The 23,694-nt window shown below is 48.3% G+C and overlaps 2 protein-coding genes across 2 annotated transcripts in view; both read left to right on the top strand.

Moving 5' to 3' along the window:
- The window catches only part of LOC136570481 (olfactory receptor 14A16-like), a 223,271-nt gene that overhangs the window by 177,868 nt on the left and 21,709 nt on the right, over positions 1 to 23,694 (top strand). The window lies entirely within an intron of this gene.
- On the top strand, positions 12,023 to 19,610 carry LOC136570410 (telomere repeats-binding bouquet formation protein 1-like). The gene is given in 13 exon segments (XM_066570888.1): positions 12,023 to 12,079; positions 13,445 to 13,502; positions 14,456 to 14,566; positions 14,749 to 14,852; positions 14,855 to 14,885; positions 15,338 to 15,478; positions 15,893 to 15,953; positions 16,048 to 16,169; positions 16,303 to 16,425; positions 16,957 to 17,109; positions 18,194 to 18,279; positions 18,281 to 18,319; positions 19,443 to 19,610. Coding segments are annotated over 12 exon segments (1,173 nt in total). The 5' UTR covers positions 12,023 to 12,079; positions 13,445 to 13,468.

Here is a 23,694-nt window from a genome sequence, read left to right on the forward strand (position 1 = left end):
AGAGGGCTGTGGAAACCCTGGCAAGGCCCAACCATGACAAGGAAGAACCCACTCAGTGCTGGTGAAAAACCATGCTGTTGTGAATTCGAATGAGGCCTGATTTTGAGAAGGAAATAGGCTCTCGTTTATCAAAACAAACTACAGAGGACAGGGAGTTTGAGATAAGCCCAAACTCCCACGCAACAACCCAAAGATAACAACATGTCCCAAACACACTGGGTTCCCCCCCATATAGTACATCCCTCAGAAGGAGAGGAACCCCAACCCAACCAAACCCTCATTTTATAACCCCTCTCGGGTCCAGGATTGGTGGGGTTTGGATCCGCATGTTGATTGGTCGTTTTCCGGTGTTCTCGTTGATCCTTATCGATATTCATTCTGGACCAATCATTTTCTCAGGGTGTCGAATGATTGCTCAAGTCCCCTGTCCAATCACCTCCCGCCCCCCTTCGACTATCACCCCCACCAAACCCTGGACTTCCCCTCCCCAGGACCCACAACAAACACCCATCAACTCTCCCCAAAATAACAATTCCCAACCCAGCCCCAATTCAACACAAATTGAATGTAATAAGGAGCAGTACATTTGTTCATTAATTAAATCAATAGCTAAATAATTATACAATATAAAAGCAATAACTAAATAGCTAAAACCGCTTGATTCTTAAATGTGCAGCCACACATGGTTGCTTGGCTTGCAGGAATCATATAGTGCTTTGGGAATTCCATGGTAAAGATATACCTTATAAGGAAAAGTTCACCCAGAGGTCACAGAGGAAGGCTGTAACAACAATCCTTAAACTCACAAGAATTGCTTAGGCTTGCAGGAATCGTATAGTGTTCTGAAAATTCCACTGTATAGGTATGCCTTATAAGGAAAAGTTCACTCAGCGGTTAAAAGAGGAGGACTTGGAGCCTTCATCCCACGACCACCAGAAGGCAGAAAAAGACCCCCTAGCAACTGAACGGGGAAGCGCAAAAGACAGACCACATCATCCCTGAACCCGGGAGAAGAAGGCAATAAAAGGCGAACCTTGGGGATAGGAACGGTGCGAGCCTAGAGGAGCGGAGACTCCCGGCTGCCCAGCGCTGGACTTTGCTTATTCTTGCTTGCATAATAATAATAATAAAAAAATAATAATTGTATGATCCTTAAATCCAGTGAACTCGTTTATCACACCCATGAAATGTTTTGTCTCACGCAAAGAAGAAGGAAGCCACAAGCCAACACTCTTCTTTATTGCTACACTGTTTTCTTTGGTTACTTCTCTAATAGGAATGACTTTGGGGTGTGATTTGTTTGTTTCTCTCTTTCGTTCCTTGAGGCGCGCAGCGGCTCCTCCGTTGGGTTTGCGGGGCAACGGAGGAACGGCCGCGAGCTCCGGCGGCTCCGCAGCAGCAGCAGCAGCAGCAGCAGCAGCGCTTCTCTTGATCGGTTTTCAGCTCGACTTTTCCCTTGCTCCGCATCCCCTTCTCCCTCCCACTCACTGTATTCCCGTCCCGTCCCATCCCGGGCTGTGCCGTCCATGTTCCGCCTCTCCCAGCCTGGCTGATGCCGCGTCCCGCAAGGTGCCCCTTGGCGGGGCCGCCCCGTCCCCGCCCCTGCCCGGCCCGCCGTGGTTCCGCCTGGGACGGGCTCTCTCCGTACCGGCTGTGGCGCCGCAGGAAGAGCTGCTTGCTCTGGTGCTGGCGGAGCATCGCGGTCTTTTGGCTCGGCCTGGCGCGGGCTCTGGCCCAGCCCCGGCCGAGGCCCCGGCCCCGAACGAAGCCCCTGCCGCGGTTCCGCCCGCAGCCGCTCCGCTGCCGCCCAGCTCCCGCCCCATGGCCGAGAGCGTGGCCAGCAGAGCAGCTTCCCTGCTCTGAGCTCCGCCGCTTGCCAGCTCGGCCGCCGGCCCCGAGCCGCCACAGCCCGGGGCGGCTCGGCAAGCAGCAGCGCGCCAGGCGGGTGGGTGCCCCGAGCAGAAGAGCAGCAGCGCGGTGCCCCCCGCACGGGCGGAGAAGCCTCCCCTGGAGCAGCTCTACCGGCAGGGCCCGCTGCTGGGCAGCGGCGGCTGTGGCAGCGTTTACTCCGGGGCCCGGCTCGCCGACGGCGCCCCGGTAAGAGACGGGGCCGGCTCGCAGGGCAGCGGCAGGCGGCGGGCAGCGGGCGGTGGGCGACGAGCTCAGTCCACTGCTCACCTTGGCTCGCAGGTGGCCATCAAGCGACTGTCCCGGAGCGCATCTCGGAGTGGGCGCGGCTGGTGAGTGAGTGGGGCCAGCGGGAGGAGCCGGCGGGGAGGAGCCAGCGGGGCGGGCCGGGCAGGGCTGAGGCGAGGCCTGGCAGGGTGGCAGCCGGAACGCTGCGAGGGCAGCGAGTGTGGAGTGAGCGGGGGCCGCGCAGCGCCCCGGGCCGGGCCATGGCGAGCCACGGCAGGGCCGGGCAGGGGCTGCATGAGGCGCAGCGCAGCATCGGCCCCGCTGACGGCATCGCGGTCCCCCCGCAGCGCAACGGCGCCCTTGTGCCCCTGGAGCTGGCGCTGCTGTGGATGGTGTCGTGGCCTGGCTCCACGGCGTCATGCGGCTCCTGGACTGGTTCAAGGTGCCCGAGGGCTTCGCCCTGGTCATGGAGCGTCCGCAGCGCAGTGAGGACCCCTGGTACTTCCTGCATGAGCGGCGGTTCCTGACGGAGCCCGTGGCGCGGGGGCTGTTCCGCCAGGTACTGGAGGCCGTGCAGCACTGCAGCGGCCGCGGCATCCTGCACCGCGACATCAAGGCCGAGAACGTCCTCGTCGACCTGGCCACGGGCGAGGCGAAGCTCATCGACTTCGGCTGCGGCACCATCCTCCAGGACACGTTCTACACCCGGATGTCAGGTGAGCCCAAGCCGGGGCCCAGCCGGGCAGCTGAGTTCCCCGCTTTGCTGGCAGAGGGGGAAGAGGGGGGAAGGAAGGAGGGGGAATCCTTCTTCAGCCAGCTGCAGCCAAGTTGCTTTTTGGCAGGGTAGGGCTGGCTGTTGTGGAACGGGAGCTGGCTGGGAGGGAGGGAAGGATGGCAGGAGGGAGCAGCATGGGCCTGATGAGCTGCGCCCGTGTCCCATAGGAACGCCGGAGTACAGCCCACCGGAGTGGATCCTCTTTGGCTGCTACCATGGCCAGCCAGCCACTATCTGGTCCCTGGGCATCCTGCTCTATGAGCTGGTCTGCGGGCACCTTCCTTTCCACACCAACGAGGACATCGTCCAGGGCCAGCTCGTCTTCCCGCCCCGGGTGTCTCAAGGTGGGGATGCGCCTTCAAGGCACGAGGGGAAGAACGGGGATGGGAGGGGGAGCTGGCACATAAGCATCCTGCTCTTGTAGCTGGTGAGGAGGTGGATCTCCTGGGCTTAGCTGGAGGAGGTGGCACCTGTGCCTCTGTGCTGGTGTCCTCCGCAAGAGAGGATCAATAGGAAGCTTTTGGGTGCAGCTCTGAGCACTCCTGGTGTTGCCTGGGCACTGTGGAATGTGGGAGAGCATGGACAGGAGCCTTCTGGTTTCTCTCTGCAGAGTGCCAGCACCTCATCAGGTGGTGTTTATCCATGGACCCCACACACAGGCCATGCTTGGAGGACCTTTTTGAGCATTCTTGGCTGCAGGAGCCCTGCCTGGCCCAGGAGACAGCAGAGATGCATCCTGAGCACAGTAGAATCCAGGAGCCCAGCAAGCAGCAGCGGCACGCGTCTCGTGGCACTGGAAGAAAACCCTGGAGCGTTTCCCTGCGGCCGCGGTGCGGAGGAGAGAGCACAGCCGAGGAGATGCTGCTTCCGCTGGTCCCCACGAGCTGTGGAGGGAGTGGCTCCGTGCTGCCCGTCCCATTGGAGAAGTGGTGGCAGTGCAGTGAAGGTGACACGGATTGGGACAGAGGAAACATCCCCCTGCAGCTCAATGGCATCGTGATGTCCCCGCAAGCCGAGGCACAGCTGGCGTGTTCTTCTGGAGCACGACGTGGAGCTGGGAACACCATCCTGGACCTGGCCACTGGCGGGGCAGAGCCAATTGGTTTTGGCTGCGGCCCCTGCATGAAGGACACGCTCTGCACTCCGATGAAATCAAGATGAGTCCCCAGCCGGCGCAGGGGCGGGGGGATGCTGGTGCTTCCAGGCACGGCAGAGCTCGGCCTGGCCACGTGCCGGAGGTTCCCTGCCCAGCAGCGCCGGGGAATATTAATTTTTCTGCTGGCCGCCGAGCTGCTTTTTGGCGGGACAGGGGACGGATGTTGTGGAAGGGGAGCCGGCTCCTGGCCTTGCTGACAGCTTCTGCCAGCCAGCCTGGCACGGGCTGAGGCGGGGGCAGCCAACCTGACAAAAGCATCCATCCATGTGGATGGGGGGCGGCAGAGGGGGACGGGTTCTGAAGCCGTGCAGACCCAGCTGGTCTGCTCTGCAGGCCCTTGAGGAAGAGGTGCGTTTACGGGCAGGAAAGGTGGGGATTTTCCCCACCTCTGAACAGGTTTAATTCTCACATGGAGTGGTCAGACCCTCCTCAGGCCTGTGAAACGGTGACAGGTTTTGTGCTTTTTCTTGTTTCCAGGTCTTGTTTTGTATTGACTTTCATGCAATTGTTCTTTTGTTTTTCCAGGAGGATTACACCTGGTGCCCAGACCGGACAGGGAAGCGCCTGCAGCGTCCGTGGAGCGCGCCCAGTGCCAGCGCTGCCCCAGGGGCCACGGTCTGCAGGGACAGCCCCTTCCAGAAGGACGAGGACCTGGTTTGGGATCGGCTCCTCTCCTGGCAGCAGCTCTCCAGAGGTGGGCATCCAGCTCCACAGCTTGGCTGGCAGAAGGGCTCCGGGCAGATGGCAGCGGGCACACGGGCATCCCGCTCTTGCAGCTGCTGAGGAGGTTGCTGTGCCATGATTAAGCAGAGGAGGTGGAACGTGGCCTGCCACGCTGCCCTTCTCTAAAAACAGAGAATGGGTTGGGAGGTTTGGGCTCTGAGCAGAGCCAGCAGCCTGGCCCGGGCACAGGCCATGGCGGGACAGGGGGACGGGAGCCTGCTGCCACTGACCGTGGCTCTCTGGTTTCTCTCCGCAGGCTGCCAGCACCTCATGCCATGGGAACGGCACCGCTCGGCCTGCCAGCCTGGGAGGGCTGGATGGCAGCCGGTGTTCATTTGCTGTCAAAATAAATTTGTTTGGGTTTTTTTTGTCATCGTCATCATCAGAGCATTTCTTTCCTCCTTTTCCAAGCTTTTGGCCTCCCTTTCTCCAGGGTAATCTTTTTGTGTCCATCCTCAGCCTCTTGATGGCATTTGGCAGGGGGGGTTAAGCAACGTGAAAAATTCAACAACAGCTCCTGTAGCCAACTGCAGCAGCTCCTTCAAGAGCCCCTTCCAGTGAGGTCTGCATGTGCCTTGTAAAAGGAAGTGCTTTGCAGCGATGGGGTTGTCGCCCTGCTGCAAAAGCTGGGAGGAACTCAGAAATGGGAAAATGCCAATTTGGCTCAACCACCACCCAGGTTCTTCATCTTTTCCCTCTGCTCCGTGATAGGCAGGCAGGGCTGGACTCCAGGAAAGTTCAAGTTCTTGGTGCTCCCTGGCATCAAAGTGATCAAGTAAACTCTTGTATGCAGGGACTGCAACAGGGCTACTTGTCAGAACCCAGGAAATTCCTCTGGCTGCCCTGGAGGACTCGAGCCCCTGTCCAGGGGGCACAGAGACCTTGGCACAGAGCCCAAGACCCCTGTGCCTTTGATTTAGCCCTTGGATAAAACGATTACCAACCTTATATGAAGAATTGCGAGCCATGAAAGTTTTAAGTAGAATGAAAATGAATTTATCATGGGGTGAAAAATAGATTTTTGGGGTTTCTAGATGGGGATTCAGGGGGCAAGTTGGAGCAATCGGGGCGTGTCCAGCCTTTCTCCTTCTTCTTCTTCTTCTTGGCCTCCATCTTCTGCTATGATGTTGACACTTTTACATTGGTCTAGAGTAGAAGCTCACAGTCTAACATAGGTGATAGGTATTGGAAAATAATTGTAAATATCATACATGTAGTTTTTAGTATAAAAAGATAACACCTCCTCGGAGCCGGCAGAATGCCTCTGACTGTTATGCTGAGCGGACCTCGTCAGGACAGGAGAAAGAATTTTATAGATAAGATACAATAAACAACCTTGAGACCAAGAACGGAAGAGCTCTGACTCCTTCTTCGAGCACCAGGCTGGGAGAAGAGACTTTCTAACGTATATCAGGGTCACTCTGACCAGCTAGAGATCCTGAGATCTCTTAAGAAATATTTTTTGGGTCCTTTTAAATGTTGTTATTTTCTTATATATGTTCAGCTGTTCTAAGAAGTTACTTGCAAGGTCTCTAGGAGAAGATTTTTTATTAAATAAAGAAGGGGGAGTTGTGGGGGCCAGAGATCCAGCCAGAGAAGAGCTTGCTGTGCTCCCCTGGAGGGCCAACTCCTGACCCACTGACTTTTTAGTTTGGGCGAGCAAATATGACCCCCAGCTGCCTTTGCAACTTTATGTTGATCCCCCAGTACTCATCGGTCCTTCCCTTTGTGTTCTGCCCCTAAGCCCTTATCCCATTGGTTACCAGTTTTGTCCCGCCCCTTGCCTTCCCTATATAATCCCATTTTTCCCTGGTTCTGAGAGTTTCTGTCCCTGGCTCCCTATGCAGAGTGCCCTGCTCTTAATAAAGGCTTTTTCTCTGTGGAATGCCATGCAGAGCTCCAGCCTTTTTTCTCCGTGTCACCTGAAGAAGGAAGCTGAACATCACACGCTGCTCTGGGAGGAGGATGTGCCTGTGCCCCTGAGCTGTCCTTCTTAGGAGGCTCTTCAGGAAGGTTGTGGCGCCCTTACCACGGCCACCCTGCCGCCACAGCAAGCAAGAGCCTCAGAAACGCCCTTGTTCCTAGAGGCTGTTCTTGTTCACTTGCTACCGATGAGTAATTTGGGATCACAGCCACTAGGACAGTCCTGCAAGCCCTGGAAGTTACCTGCTGAAATACTCAGCATCAGTCAATTAACAATACAGAGTGCAATACACATACTCCAGCCACATGGCTCTGTCCCATCAGCTTCTCCGTGACTGGATGTGACATGTTTGGGGATTTCTGCTCTTTGGGCATTTGTTTCCTCTTGCATTTCATTGGATTGAGGCAGTTGTTGCATATAGGTTTTATGGGCAATTTTTTTCCTCCATAGGGAGAGTAGAAAAGAATACAGGGAGAGTAGAATAGAATACAGCAGCATGCTTAGTTGGTTTAATAAAATCAATGAGTTAGAAAGTAGTAAGTAGCTATGGAACTGAAGAAAAGGGAATATTAATAGACTATGATAAAACACTCCACAGAAAACACAATTATGCTAAAGAGTATCCTCTTTTTGCAGAAAGGCCCCTCACCGAGGACATAACCAGGGTGGTACAGAAAGCTGCATCAAGAGCTTGTGGGGGGAAAGGGAGTTCTTTGTGTTGTAATGCCTATGGAAATTCTGTGCAGTGACAGAGCTCTTGTAAGAGCTGTAAATTGGTACAATGCCTTCAGGCCTAAATTCAAGCTAGAAGCATGCTCCCAGAGCAGCAACCTTTCTGTCACTGCTCTTGGACTGCAGCTTCAGAAACAGGCAAAACAGACCTCAGCTTAGAAAATCTAAAAGCTCCTTTTCGGTTCCTTGATCAGATTCAGGATATACTAGATTGCCAAGCAGTATGGATTCTATTTGCCACCTGTATGCCAGTTGTCTTCTGTTAATTGGGCAGTTTTCCTTATCTCTTCCACAGCTAATCCTCCCTCCAGGGGAGACATCTGCTGATAATAAGCTATTGAATGTCACTGCATGGCTGAGAAGAACTACAGCATCCCTTTGGGAGATGCTCCGCCCAGAGGGAGGAGCCAAGCATTCCTACCCAGATATCATCTTGAAATTCTGGAACACCAGCACAGCTTCTCCACTGGATTTCCCAGAGGAACAGCAGCTGCCTCTTCCACTGGATCTTCTGAGGAAGACTACACCTTTCTACAGGCTCCCTGCTCCAACAGAACCACACCTGACACTCCAGGAGGGCTGCAGCCACAATTCCAATTGGACTGCTACCAACACCCTGACCCACAGGGTGTCAGGCTGTATTCTGACTCTGTCAGTGCTGTTTTGGTTTACTGCATTGTTTATTTTATCTTTTTATTTTCTTCCCTAATAAGGAACTGTTATTCCTGCTCGCATATTTTTTCCTGAGAGCCCCTGTTAATTTAAAATTCATAACAATTCAGAAGGAAGGGATTTACATTTTTCCATTTCAAGAAAGGCTCCTGCCTTCCTTAGCAAACACCTGTCTTTCCAAACCAAGACAGAGGAGCCACCTGTGTTATACATGTAAATACTTAACACGAAAAAAGCAAGAGCCTCAAAAAGGCAAAACAGCTTGGTAATTTGTAGAAAGTAACTTTGATCAAAACCAAAATGTGTTAATAGATCGCTCTGAAGATGACATTCACAATTTTCCTGGTGATATTGTGCACTGTACTGTAACAGTGGATAGTAACTGGACATAGCCAGTAGATAACTGGATATGCTTTTCAAATTTAGTATTCATTGAATTATTAATTGAATTCTCATCCTTCTGTACACTTCAGCTCTGCTGTAAACTTCAGAGACATTTTTTCACAAGCTTCTAACAAGTTACTCTGGATCCATAATTCCTGAGACCAAAGGGAGTCCAAATGCCAAGTGGGATGACTCTTTCTCAAAGCCTGGAGTCACACAGAATGAAGCAGTACTTAAATCATCGTGTGCATCCCATACACATAACAGTCCAGTTACTGACCATCTGCAAGAATTTTTTGACTTTTGCTACAAATTACCTTCAAGAGTAAGCGACAAATAATATCTTGAACCTGTTTAAATTCAGGGGTGGCATTACAATTGCCCTAAAAAATTCGAAGGGCACCTAGTGCTGTTGCAGTAATACAAGAGAACTGTGTGTATTACTAGTTGTTATTCATATTAGGTAAAAATGGATCAGCTCAGCTTTGCAAAGCAAGAAACAAGTCATGGAGAGTTGAAATGATGGAGTTGAGACAGTGTAGCCAGTCTGCTTTTTGTGAGAGATGCTCTTAAGCAGTGGCAGCAGTAATGTACTCATCTCCTGTAACTTTGCTCCTTGTGATCTACTATCCACCTCTGCAATTTTTTCTGCTCTTTTTTTTCTTTATTTCTTCAGCTGAGTACCAAAAGGAAACACATAACTGCAATGTTGCTACCAAAATAATAGATCTTTTTTTTCAAACTAAAAAATACCCAGAGCTTTTAGAAAACACAACAGAAGTGTTGCAAAGTATAAACAATACAGGATATTGAAGAGTATTTTGACATTATACTACATCAGCCAAAGAAATGGATAGTAGGGCTTGAGGAACAAGGATGGAAATGAAGTTTTGTTAAAAGGGCTTATTTTGGTCTCTATGTGGTAACTGTCATTACCCTGATGTAAATACTTCACAATCTATTTAAATTTTCCTAAGTTGTATTATTTTTTAATCAGCTATGATTTTTTAAATTTCTCCTGCACCCATAACTGAATGATCTGAGCACAATCTCCAAACAAGACAAATGGTAAAGTAGCAAAGGGCTGCAATAACTGAGCAGCCAACAGGATAAGCCACACTGGCATCTCTTGGCTTTGCCAAATCCTCTGTGAGTGCTTTCCTTTCTTTCCTTCTTTGGTTTAAAATGCAACACATTTTCATTCCTTCTGATGACTCACCTCTGATAGAAAAAGGCAGTAGCTGTGTTTGGCAGGGTAAGTTGCATTTGCAAATTGGCTCAGCTTGTTGGCAGCAGAACTGCATTTTTTCTTATCAAAGCTGCTCATCAGCTTGAGTGGGGAGAAGGCACAAAAGGATGAGAGAGGCTGGTGGAGCTCGGATGGTGTGAGGATCCAATGGTGCAAAGAGCTGGAAGGTGAAATCCCTTTTCTTGAGTTTAGGGTCATTAGGGAAAGGGAGGGTGTGCCTGAGAGCTCAGTTCTGTCAGCCATATTCACCTAGTAAAAGGTTTTTTTCCTGCACCTGTGTGTGTGGCCAATGCCAAGGGATGGCAGCTCTTTCTGTTGTGGGGGCATTGCAGCCTCCAGCTGCAGAATATGCAAACTGAGCTGCATTGAAATGTGTTCTCCAGGGCTCCGTTTTGGGGCTGGTCCTGGCTAACATCTTTATTGATGATCTGGAGGTTGGCATTGAGAGCACCCTCAGTAAATTTGCAGATGCCCAGTTGGGTGGGAGTGTGGATCTGCTGGAGGACGGGAAGGCTCTGCAGGGAGACTTGGACAGACTCGATCAATGGGCCAAGGACAGGGGTGTGAGGTTCCACAAGGCCAAGTGGCACATCCTGCAGGTCACCAGCCGCCTCAGGGTGAGCCAAAGTGTGCCCAAGGGGGCAAGAGGCCAATGGCACCTGGCCTGGATCAGCAGCAGTGTGGGCAGCAGGAGCAGGCAGCGCCTGCCCCTCTGTGCTGGGCACTGCTGAGGCCACACCTCGAGTGCTGTGTCCAGCTCTGGGCCCCTCGGGAAAAAGGACATTGAGGGGCTGAGTGTGGCCAGAGAAGGGCAGCAAGGCTCACGAAGGCTCTAGAAAACATGGCCCATGAGGAGTAGCTGAGGGAGCTGGGTTTCTTCAGTCTGGAGAAGAGGCTCAGGAGGGACCTCACCGCTCTCTCCAACTCCCTGGCAGGAGAGTGCACTGAGGGGGGGCTGTTCTCTTCTGCTGGGTCTGCACTGAGAACCAGAGGAAGTGGCCTCACCTTGAGAGGAAATTCAGGTTAGATTTTAGAAAAAAAAATTCACTGTTCAGGTGTTCGGGCCTGGGAATAGGTTTACCAGAGAGGTGCAGTTGCCATCCCTGGAGGTGTTAAAGAGGCCTCTGGATCTGACACTGGCAAATGGTTTAGTGGTTTAGGGTTTTCAATGTCAGTGCTGGGCTGACGTTGAACTGATCGTCTTAAAGATCTCGTTAACCACTGATGGTTCTACAATTCCAAGTGCTTCCCGCCTGGCTGACGGGAAGGCTCAAGGCTGTCCCGAGTCCGAGGGCGGCCGCGCCCTGAGGCGCTCGGGCGGCGCTGCGGCTGCGGCGTCTCCTGAGGGGCCGGGCCGGGCTCTGCCCTCAGCTCCACGAGATCGCAGCCCTCAGTCCGGCGGGGCCTCCACTGTCCTTCAGCCCGCAGATCCCACTCCTCAGCCCGCAGACCCCATCCCTCAGCCCGCAGACCCCACTCTTCAGCCCGCAGATCCCACCTTTCAGCCCGCAGATCCCATCCTTCCGCCCGCAGATCCCACCCCTCAGCCCGGAAATCCCACCCCTCAGCCCGCAGATCCTATCTCAGCCCGCAGATCCCATCTCAGCCCGCAGATCCCATCTCTCAGCCCGGGGACAGCGTGCCCGGGCTCTGCCCGGAGCCACCCGCGCCATTGGATCACAGGTACCCGAGCCGTGCACCATTTCCCCCCTCGGGACTCCCCAGCCTTCCCACAGAAGAATGCAGCTGCTGTTTCATCTTTAGACTGTTGCCTTCCAAGCCACCCCCCCCCCCCTTCCCCCCCTTTATTTTAAATTTTTATATGTTCTTTCCCTTTTGTATTTGGGCTGATCTGGAGTGTTTGCTAAGACTTCCAAGTGGAGCTCTGATAATGACCTGTAAATCACACACGGCTCATCTGAGGGAGGAGGATGCAAGGGAGCTGAAATAGGCCAGGACACCCCCGAGTCCTGTTCCACAGCGCAGCATCCTCACGGCCTCAGCTGCTGCTGTGGGCTTTGGTTTCCACAGGACGCCAACAAGCCGCACTTCTCCCCTCTGGGCTTTGGTCCCTGGGTTTGCAAGGATAAGTCCTGCCCAGGCTGGTTGGTCTACTGACTGTGCCAGCCATGTGCTCTAGTGCTGCTGAGCACACACGTTGACAGATCTGCGCTTCTCCAGGAGTGGTTTCTGAGGTTTGAAGCGATGTTACTGGGTTATTTTCCATAACTGATGGAGAAGAGTTTTCTGTGCAACATTTGCCAGCTGTTTGTTAAAGCAAACCTAGTTATTTGTCTTTCCACCTTGCTCTGTGATGCAACAACCGAGGTGAGCTATTTGCATCTACTTAATGTAGGCTGGCTTATAAATACTATTTTGTGTACCTTCTGTAGGTTGCAAAAGTAAAAAAGATCCAGGTAAAGGTCAAGATGTGTCCTTGTATACATACAGTTTTAAACCCCTTGTGCTTCCTATATTGCATAATTGTCTAAACACATATTAAATGAAACTCTTCTGAAAAGCAATTAGCTCCAGAGCGAACTCATTTTTACAGCCTTCCTTTTGTTTGGGTGGGTTGTGTTTTTTTCTTCGGCTGGCGGGGTGGTGGCAGTAGGACAGAAAGACGTGAGGAAGGCTCGCAAGCTTTTCCTTGTGGCAGGTTTGGATTTGCAGGAAAATGAAATGCATGTCTGTTATCACTTCTGAAAGGCTGCAGGGAGATGAACTCTCTCAATTCTGGCTCTCTAAGGGAAGCAGCAAAGGAATGGGGGCCATCAGCAACTCCCAAGAGAAAGCAGGGCTGGCTGTCTTCATTAAGATGACAATGATTCTGCTTTGAGCCTTTGCTCCACTTTGAGAAGGAAAAAGAATCCATTCTTAAGCTGCATTCACCACTGATTTAAAGTTTCTACCTGGAGCGAAGTAATTTTTTGAGAAATTGTAAGAGGTTACTGTGATGCTTGCATCAACCCTCTCTGTTTGGGACTTGGGGCATGTTTGAGGGAGCATCTTTCTGCCTCCAAAGCTGAATGTCACTGCTGCTCTGCTCTCAGAGGCTGCCCCGTTGGGTTTGTGAAGAAGCAATACTGTGGGGTTTTGTGGGTTACATGGTTCCTGTCATGTGGCAATGTCTTTGGTGAATTTCAAGGAGTTCTCACTGTAAGGAATATGTCTCTGTGCTCTCTGCCTTTGGTTTGATCAGTACTGCCAGAACAATGCTGATGGTTTAGTGGCTCCTTGAGCAGCAAGAGGCCAAATTTTTGATAGTGTTCACCCCCTAAGAAACAGGACTTGGTCTTAGTGCCAGTTGTTGGCTGATGGCAAAGTTGGCCACTGTTGTAAGGAAAGTTGGATCAGCTTTGTTGTGATCAGTGACACAGAGCAGGGGATATTCTTTACTGACAGTAAAGCCTCTCAGTGGTAACATGGAATGACCTGATTTCTGCAGAATGGCCACTCTCAAAAGGTGATAACCTGGTAGTTACAAATGCAGGGCTATTATAAAAGACTGTATTTCCAAAGGAAAGCTTTGCCATACAAGAATACATTAAACTGTGTGTGTGTGAGATGACAAAGTAAAAGCAGAAAACTGGGAAAAGTGCATTTTAGAAAAATGATGTCATTTCTACTGCATATATTATAAACACTGCTAATCTGAACAGAGCTGAAAACACTTTTTCCTTGCTGTTGTAGAAGAAGAACAGAGATCAAACGAAAATGAACACTCAAAAGGTGCAGATAAAACAGTGTGGTAAGATATCTAATATAATTTGTCATTATAATTTGCACCAATTTTACATAGTTTTAGTAGACTGTAACAGGCCTGTTGTGGGTTGGTGAGCAGTTGGGAAAACATGCTTTATCCTAGTTGCCAAATTTTGGATATTGTATTGGATATGCAAAGGGTAAATCCAATGTCAAACCTACACACAGAGTAAAACGCACCACCACAAAGTCACTTTTTTCTTTTTTTAAAATTTGCTAATATTTATCCACATTTTTATTGTATTTTAACTTCTTTAAGAACCCTCAAACCTTGTAAGGGTTTACAGTAAACAATACCTTCTGTCGCTGTTAGAAATAATTATCAACTTAGTCTTTTAATTATACCTCAAAGACTAAGAAGCAGATTTTCCAGGTCTGTTTACCCACCTAGGGTTGTATGTAGGTGCCCAGAGAATATTTTGTGTTATGTCTCCAACCACCTGATTGAGGGCTCTGCTGCTGCGCTGCATGGTTTATGTCTCCTGTAACTCAGTACACGGAACAGCCTTGTGCTCTTGGACTCTTTCCTTACTAAGCTCCATAGATTTTCAACTGCACTCTGAATTTTATTTGCACTCTGAATACTTTAATGGCTGTGTATTATTTACACTTAATGCACCTTGCAATTGTGAATTTAATATTTCGTAGTTTACGTCAGACTTATTAAGAATTACTAGTAATTAAAGGCCAGAAATATTAAAAGGAGGCTGTTACTCTGCAAAGGAAATCATGCTCAAATAACAAACTATGGCTAGAAAGATTTCTAGGTTTGTTGTTTGTGGCTGAATAGAAGCGATGTAGCTCCATTTTGGCTCACTTTCCCCCCCTTTCTTAAAAGACACGTACATACTACATTTTGACAGGTTTATTCTAATACTAACTAGATTAATAGATAGAAAAGATAACAATTTTAATGAAGTGTTTTGTGTTTGCTCCTAGATATGAAAACAGATCTGAACTTACTGCTTGAATGCCTTAAATCTCAGATGGACTGCCCTCTGTCTCAGCAGGAGTCTTTGATCACTGTCCATTCCATTTGCCAACAAAACAGTAAGAAAGGCTTTTTCTTAGAAGGAATGCAGTCATTTCTGTTCACCATATATGCCAAGAAACTGATGGGCACTGTAAAAATGTCTAAAGGATGTAAGACTTGAGATGTTGGAAAATCCTAGAAGCCTTTCATTTTGCAGAGAAACAGAAGCAAAAGTTTCCGTTCTTTTTTCCTCTTGTAGGTGAAGCAAGCGAATACTTTGGAGAAATTGGTGGTTTGATGTTTATAAGTGACCTTGCCAAGTCAAGCGCTCATTGCATGGTAAAGGAAGCAGCTTTATTTATTATTTATTTATGGGGATTATTCTAGAGAGTAATGGTAATCAAAATAACATTGTTTGTATTTCTGAGTGCGCTATGGCCCCCTGTAATTACGTGTGCTCCTGCTTTGTCTCCATTTTCTTTTGGTCTCACAAAATGAGACTACAAGATTGTCAGTTGGAGCAGGGGCAGTGAAGGTGCCCCAGTTGCCCTGTCCATGCCCAGATTGGATCAGTGCCTTGCTGACTTGTGCACACAGGGTGTCTTTGAGTTACCAGACACCTGCACTCCCCCTCTCCCTCAGCAGCAAGTGTTCAATGACTCCTGGATTGTTCTAAAGCTTGCCAGGGTCCTGCTTGGTGTAGAACTCACTGCAGGGGGAAGCCCTCAGGCACTTCATAGTCCTGCCCTGTCTCTGCTCCTCACATACTGGCCACAACTGAGACTTGAACATTTAGGATGATGAGTAGCTTCCTTTAGGGCTTAATGGTTTTCACTTTTTGTTTTCAGTGTATTGTCAACAGACTTTGTGTACTTCTGCATTGTTTGAAGACCTCCCTTGGTTTTTAATTAAAAAGGATTCTGGTGTGAACTTGAAAAGAATGTCTGTTTATGTCATCTTAGTACTGGTGCCAAATAATAGGAAGTTGGGTTTTTTCCTGTGTTACAGCACCACTCCTTTTCTGTTTGCCAATCTGCAGTCCAAAATTTGGAACATTCAATAAGCAATGTTTTGGTGAAGTTAATTTATAAAGATGGATGTTTGCATGTAAGTGAGCCTGAATTGTCAAAGTAGGTCATTGCTCACTGGGATTTCCTTAAACAGCAGAAGGTGGTTTAGTTCTAAAAAGACAGTTTGCAAATACAAACCCACAGTTTCTGAGAGTGTCTAGAAAGAGAGAGACATAGAAAGGTTATTGACCAATATGTTGATATGATTTTGTATTTCCTTCTGGGCAGGATATGTGCCTAGGAAAGGGAATGTATGTATGTAAATTAAACTTGCTGTTAAGATTTTGTCTGCACTTGCATTTGTCTCTGGAGTCTTATGTGTGTTCTCTTTAGAAAATGGGCAAAGCTATGTCAGAGACACAGGCTGCATCAGCCTGCTGCTGCAGTTGTTCAGATAAACAGGCTTGCAATTCAAACGGACAAATAGTAGGCTGGTTAGTAGCTCTGTTTCCTTGACTATTTGGGACTTGTTTGCATTGTCCTTAACAGAAAACTCTCTCCATGTCTGAGAAGAATCTGTCAGATGAAAACACCGATCCCTGCTATCAGCTCTGGTGCTCAGTGTGCAGCACTCTCTGTGCCTGTGTCAACAACCCCCAGAACGGGACGTGTTGCTCTGAAAATTGTGGAAAAAGTTCAAAAATATTCTCCAAATCAGTAACACTTCGGTTTCATTTTTACTGTTCAGCTGAAGTTGATTTCATTGCATTTTGATTTGGGGAAATTTGTTTCTACTTTTGCAGAAGATAATCAAAACATTTGCTGTTGGGTTTTTCCCTATGCCAAAGAGTGGCTCGAGAGTTGCACAGAGCCTGACATAGTTCATCCCATCTGTTCATTTCTTGGTCTCACAGTTGCAAATAACTGTAAGTGCAGCTCAAGCTCTACACAGTTTTGCATTTGATAAAAGGAAGTTTAATTAGAGGGCTAAATGGGTTTTTCTTTCTTGTCAGTCTCTACAAAGTCATTTGCTGTTCTTCCCACTTTTACTCTGACCACTGCATTCCACCATCTTTGCTTCCACTACGCTGTGCTCAAGTCCACAAATAGTCACAATCTGGTGACATTTCATAGGGTCAGTAAAACTGTTGGGAGCTGTTCTGATTAAAAGTGTGTCTAAATCAAGTCCCTATGACATGACTTAAAACGATGACTTAGGTAGAACTCAGGCATGATGTTTACCATTTGTGTGCACATATTAGGGTCATGTTTTCCTGTAACTATTTTATATGCAGTTACTGCATTTCTTGAGATTAATGTATATCCAGCTTCTGTTGTATAAGAAATGTAATGACTAACACATGCACAGAAAAACTCTGATGGACTTATTTGGTGAAATGCTAAAATAATTTGCAAACTCTGTCACTTAAATCACATTTTTTCTTTTTTCCACTAAGCAGATGTGCAGAAATATTTTGTTTCTATTGGAGGATTGGATACATTAGCCAAAGTTCTCCTTGAGCTTCTGCGTGATTCCTGTTTGTGTCACTCCAGCATGAAACTTGCAGTGGTAGTAACAAAGACTCTGGATGCCTGTATTGCTACTAACTGTGAGTGGAAAGACATTTTTGATCTATGGTAATTTTAAAATGCAATTTTAAAAGTCTTGTGCTGGTGGAAAAGTTGCAGAAATGAATGCTTAAATGCAGTTAAGTTACACACATCCCAGTGGATGTTGCAGTGCTTTTTAAAACTCTGAGGTGTAAGTGGGGAGTGATTCAGTTCATCTGAGGTGGATTACTGTCCCATTGTTGCTCAAATAAATGCAGTGAAATTTAAACCCAACTGAAAATTAAAAGTGAGATGCCACAGCCTGTGCTGGGTAAGTAAAGCTGAAGTCTGGGCCTGGATTTGACCAGTCAGTTTGGATCCTGGAGTTAGGCCTATGCCTGAACAATAAGTTGTGTAGCTTTAGGAAGCTTTAGTCACGTAGAGGTGGAGCTGAAGGAATGTGGTGTTTCTGCACAGCAGACTCTGCTCTGGTTTGCTGGCTGGGTACTGCTCTCCTGATGAGGTTTTGTGTTTTCCACAGAAGGTTTGCAGAAACCTGTGATCCTGACGAGCCTGTGCTGGGAGCGTGGTTGGTGTGTCTCCCACTTCTGCCATAAGAGCTTCAAATGGGAGTTTCCAAAAGTTTCAGAGCATCACCCTGCACTAGTTGTGAGGGTAGTTTCAGATCAGTTGGGTGTGACAGGACTGGGCCTCAGCGTGGATGGTCTAGCAGGGGTGTTGCCAGTGCCAGGAAGGGCTTGCCCCCTGCTCTCTTTATGGCAGATACTCTGCGTGTCAAAGCTTATTAAATTCTCTCTGGCTCCATGATGGAGCTGATCAAGGACATGGAGAAACTCAGCAGGGATCTCCAAAAGTTGCACAGTGCAAAGCCCTCCTCATTCATCAGATCTTCTGCCTCATCTCCGTGGAGCATGGGCTGGGAGGATGGGCAGGGCTGGATTTGGGAGCAGCACAGGAGGGGTGGGCTAATCTGAACTGTTCAAGGTGGAGCAGGGCAGAACTGAGCAGGCCCAAGGCTTTGCGGGCTCTGTACAGTTCCCTTGAAGCCAGGATTTGATCCTTGGATAATTCCTCTACACTCATGATCGACTTGATTTTCCTTCCAATTATTTGAACAAAGAGCTGCCGTGAGTGTTGTCTTGGCAAAGTATCCCACTGTGCCAGAGTTGCTGAAGCTGCTGTCCAATGAGATGCTGAGCACAGGAGAAAAAAATCAGTATTATTCTAACAATTGGACACTGTACTGAAGTTTGTGGGAAGATTTGCTTTTTCTTTTTCCTGTCTGTCAGCTTCTCCTAAATTCTCATCCACTGACTCCTCCAGTAGTGTCACTTCATCAAGACTGGAACACGAGAGAGAGTTCTATTAAATAATACAATGTATTTGGACCAAAAGTTTTCTGTAATGCTCCATCTTTAAATTTTAAAGCTTGTTAGCAGGAAGTGTCTTTAATAGCTTTGAAAAGTAGACTAAATATGCAAGAATTCAGAGCTGGGCTTAGGTGTCCCAGGGAATAATTAATCCAGACCTGAAAGCTACTACAGTCCAGACATAGCAAATGGGTTGTCTTGAGCACCCTTTTCATGGTCTTGGCACATACAGCTCCTATCCACTGCTTACAAGGCCAGTACTATTTGTAAAAGCCATCTAAGAGCATTGGTTTCAAGACACAGAAGCAGTTGGTAGCCCTGAAATGTTTTTGTCATGTTCCTCAGGGCTTGCCCAAGCATTTCTGGTACAAATACAGCACTTCAGTTGGTATTTTGTGGTAGCGCAAGCAAAGAGAAAGGGAAATTCATTTGTACTTCTGGTTTTTCTCATGTATGTTTAGATAAACAAGAAAAAGACCTTCTGTTCAAAAATCCTGGTTGATTTTCATCCTCTGAGTGCCAATAACATGTTCAATAATTAGCTCAACAGGTCGTAAATTGATTTTAATGGACATTTTTTCATGAAGAATTAGTGAAACAAGCCTTAATGGAAAGGACACAGGAGGACACAGCTCACTTCCACTAGGCCATGGCTTTTTACCCTACATCAAAACTTGGTGCTTCAGATTGTGGTGGTGAATGCCCCTGGCCTTGTCCGGCCACACGGTGATCTGGGAAACGCTTGTCAGGCCTCGGCCTTGCTAAACAGCCCCTGGGCTCAGCTCCTGCTGAGCTTATCAGAGACACGGAGTGCTCCAGGAACTTGTGCTGTCTAACGAGCTCCTGGGGTGTCCTGTGAACAGCCTTGGAGGAAACCACTTTTCTTGCCTGAATGGCATGGCATCCTTCATCTCCCACTTTCAAAGACAGGCTGCTGACCCACAGTGCGGCCATGATGAAGCATTTTATGGCTGAGGCCCACTCTCTTGTGGCCCATAAAGAGCGCTCCAAAGAAGGCCCTTGGAGCTCTCCTGGACCACAGTGGCTGCCAGCAGCAACTTCCCTTTGAGCGGGGCCTCTCAGAGGCAGCGAGCTCTCAAGTTTGGCAGGATGACCGATCAGCGATGGATCCTGGGCCAATAGCCCCACTCCTGGAGGCTCCAGTTTAAGCATTGTTAAGCTTGATTGCTGTTAAGCTTTTAGGCCGTATTCCCTTTTATCCTTGTCCTTTCTGTCCCTTTCTCAAACACACAGAAACACAAACACACACACAAACACACACACACACACACACACACACACACACACACACACACAAACACACACACAAACACACTCACACACACACAAACACACACACACACACACACAAACACACGCACACACACACACAAACACACTCACACACACACAAACACACAAACACACACACACACACAAACACAAACACACAAACACACACACACAAACACACACACACACACAAACACACACACACACAAACACACACACACACACACACACTTCTCAGAATGTTTCTCGTTTGATTGACTGCATTTTGTTTGTTGCTTTTTTTTCCCTTCTTGTTCCTTAACCGACTAGTAAGTAATAGTGTGAACGTTGCCAAGGAATTTTGCTCAATATTCAATCTGGTTTTTACTGAACCTTGCCTGGGAATTTTTAAGCAATCTCAGATACTTGTTTGTAACAAGCCTTGGGAGCATGAGGTGCAGGATTGACACTGGAAAGCAGGAGAGTCATTCCAAAGGGACGAGTTTAACTGTCCATTTTATTACTTTTATATTTATTTCACTCTAATAAGCCAAGCCAAGCTTTTCTTGGAGGCAGAATATGTGTGGGATGCACTACGGTATTGTCCCATAGCTTTGGGCTGAATGGCACCCAGGCTGGAGTGTAAATAGATTTGAGGAACCCTTGTCACTTGTTACTGGCCTCACAGTCCACTCATACGTCTGCAAACAAGCTGCAGACAATACAGCTGGACTGCTGTCCTGGGTAAATATACATACAGATGACTTTCCCAAAGCAGTGCACCATTTCCTAGTGAAATACACAACCTCTTCTTACCTATGATATTGTGATTGAAGACACCTGTGAGCCAGATCTGTGTGAGATTGCAAAGGAGCAAAGCTTTGCCATTTGGGCACACTTCTCTTTGTTTCTTTGCTCAGGCCTTTTGTGATCACAGAACACATCTAGGTAGAAAACTTTTGTCTATACAGGACTTTGGGTCCATTGTCCCCCAAACATGTCAATGTATGACCCTGTTATAATGACAATTTAGAATAGCAGCACAAATGGCACAAAGAAAACATGGCAAAAGAGGAAGAGGAGAGGCCCAGTGAGGAAAGGATGTGGTGAGACACTGGCACATTGAGTGAGCTGCACTCCCATAACCTCTGGGCTAGCAGGCCCTGATCACACAATCTCCTTTGGTTTACTTAAATTTATTTATTTTTTAGTTTTTTAAATCATCAAAATAAAATATATACAATAAAAAGATGTCATCAAAATTTAAAGATAGAATCAAAACACAATTATTTAAAACTATCAGAACATACATACATCTGTAACTATGAAGCCTAAAACATAAATCCTATTCTTCAAACACTCTTCAGGATAGTCGTCAGCTTCTTCCTGAGCTTGGAGGAAAGAGAGCTCTTCTGGATGGGAAGCAAGGAGAACATTGGAAGTGTCCAGAGAAAACTTCTTGGTAAGACTGTAGCCAGTCAGATCTGCAAAGGGGAGACACAAAATGTAACAGAAGCTACAATGCAGACCTAAAGCATCTGAAGCTCCACATTTCATGGGACAGATTCCTTGGAAACTTCTAAACAGCTGCACGGGGAAACATGCTCATTGCCAGCAGCTGCTTGAATCAGGCCAGGGGGAAAACCCTGCCCTACTTCCCCAGAGCTAGCACAGGCACAGCCTGGCCTCTGGGCTGCCCTGGGACAGCAGGGAGCCCAGAGCCCTGTGCTCTCCAGGAATGGCTCAGCTGCACATGCATGCTCCTGCTCCTCTCCCTGCCCCACAGCTCAGCAGCCCTACAGCTCCAGGGGCACTGGCAGCAGCACAGCTCATTGCAGGGGCACATGCAGGGCACAGCTGTTCCCTGGCAATGTGCACAGCCTCTCTGGGCAGCCACAAGACCCGTTCTTGTGCCAGAGATAGCTCAGATCCCACCTCACCTCTGTGTGAGGCTGAGCCATGTTCACCTTGTCCTCATTCGGAAATTGCTTCAGGCCCCCTGTGTCATGACTAAGAAGGGAAGTGGAGAGAGCAGGGGCAGATACACACCCTTCCTTAGGCATCCACAGCTCCTCTGGGCAACTTGTTCCCAGTGCCTCACCTGCCTCACTGTTGAGAATTTCTTCCTAGAAGATTGCAAAGAGCATAAAAATGTTTCTGTAAATACATCAGCAATGAATGGAGGTCTAAGGAGAATCTCTGTCTTCTCCTGGATGTGGGGGGAAACACGGAACAAAGGTTGAGGAAGACTGAAGAACTGAATGCACTCTTCCCTGGGTAAAAACTGTCAGGGCCCAGGGAGTGGTGGAATTCAGTGGAATTAAATCCAGCTGGCGCCTGGTCACAAGTGGTGTTCCCCAGGGCTCAGCACTGGGGCCAGTTGTGATTCACATCTTTGTCAACGATGTGGAGGGGAGGATCAAGGGCACCTCAGGCAGTTTACAGACGATGCCAAGCTGGGTGGGAGTGTTGATCTGCCAGAGGGCAGGAAGTCTCTGCAGAGAGGTCTGGACCAGCCGGATCATGGGCTGAGGCCACTCGCATGAGGTTCCACAAGGTGAAGTGCCCCATCCTGCACTTGGGCCACAGCAGCCCCATGGAAGGCTACAGGCTGGGGGCAGAGTGGCTGGAAAGCTGCCCAGCAGAAGAGGACCTGAGGGTGCTGGTTGGCAGTGGCTGAATGTGCCAGGTGTGCCCAGGTAGCCAAGAAGGCCAATGGCATCCTGTCCTGGGTCATGCTTTAGTGGTGGCCTTGGCAGTGTCAGGGGTCTCTGGTTATTGGTAGGACTCTATGATCTTAAAGGTCTTTTCCAATGGAAACAGTTCTGCAATTCTAAACCTCCATTTGTGATTTTGAAGGATGCAGTCCCAAATAGACCTGCATTTGTGTTTTTAAGGAATTTAGCATTGACCTCTCCTTGAAAGTAATATGAATCAGACTTTAAATGTTCTCAAAACACTTTTATTCCTTGATCTTAAGCTGTGTGTTTGAACTGAGGTGCTTTTGTACAGGAAAGTTGGACCATGGGATAAATGCAGGCAATTTAGCTGCAAGGGCACTTGTTTCATCTGCTTTTCTGCTTCCTTTCCCCAGTGGTGGCAGATTTGGGAGTATTTTCTTGTGCTTTGACTTCTGGCTCAGACTTGCTCATGGATGTGTTGTAAAATCTTATCTACCCCTTTGTAGTGAAAAATTAAAAAGGAACTAACTATTCCAACTCCCCTGCCCTTCCCCTTTTTAAAATTTTTTTGTAGCTCTTGGGGCAAGTCCTGTGTGCCAGTCCAACTCTTTGTTATCAAATGTGTGATGTTGCTGCTGTAGCAGCAGGCTGAGTTCAGTGGAAAAGCTGATTATCTCAGCCCCCTGAACACTGGGGGCATCTGATGCAGAGTGCAAAGGTTCTTTGAATAGATAGGAGAGATGAGACTTGAAGAAATAATTTTGTGAATGCAGAAAAAGGGATCAGACCCACGGATCCTGTGGGTCAGGCTTAGTTCTGCCAAATCAAGTGTGATTAGTTTTATCTACTCTGTTGGGGAGTATTTCAGAATGACCTGCCCCGTGCTATTTCCATTAAGAAAATTTGGAATTGTCAGGAACTGCCAGGATCAGAAATTTTTGAGGCAGATCATGTTTAGGTTGGGTTTGGGTGTCTCTGCAATACAAAAAGCAGGAATTAAACCCCTGGAACAAAGAGATACAGCAAAAGAGGAATGTTTGGATGGTCAGAGAGCCTACAGCTCTTGGCCAACTGAATTCTGGGGTCATCTACTGGGGAGTGCAAAGCTGCTTTTACTTCCACTGCCTGGTGCCATTGTTTGTGTCCCAGCACTTTGTTTGATGTGAAGAGAATTAAACAAAATCCCACACCAACAAGATGCAACCCAGAACTGAGTGGGAATTACAGGATGAAAGGCCTTGAAAAGTAGCTTTGGAGAGGGTCTACATCCTAGAGAGTGTGAAACCCTCAGGCCTGGCCT

This window comes from Molothrus aeneus, unplaced genomic scaffold, assembly GCF_037042795.1.
Source record: "Molothrus aeneus isolate 106 unplaced genomic scaffold, BPBGC_Maene_1.0 scaffold_34, whole genome shotgun sequence".
NCBI lineage: Eukaryota > Metazoa > Chordata > Aves > Passeriformes > Icteridae > Molothrus > Molothrus aeneus.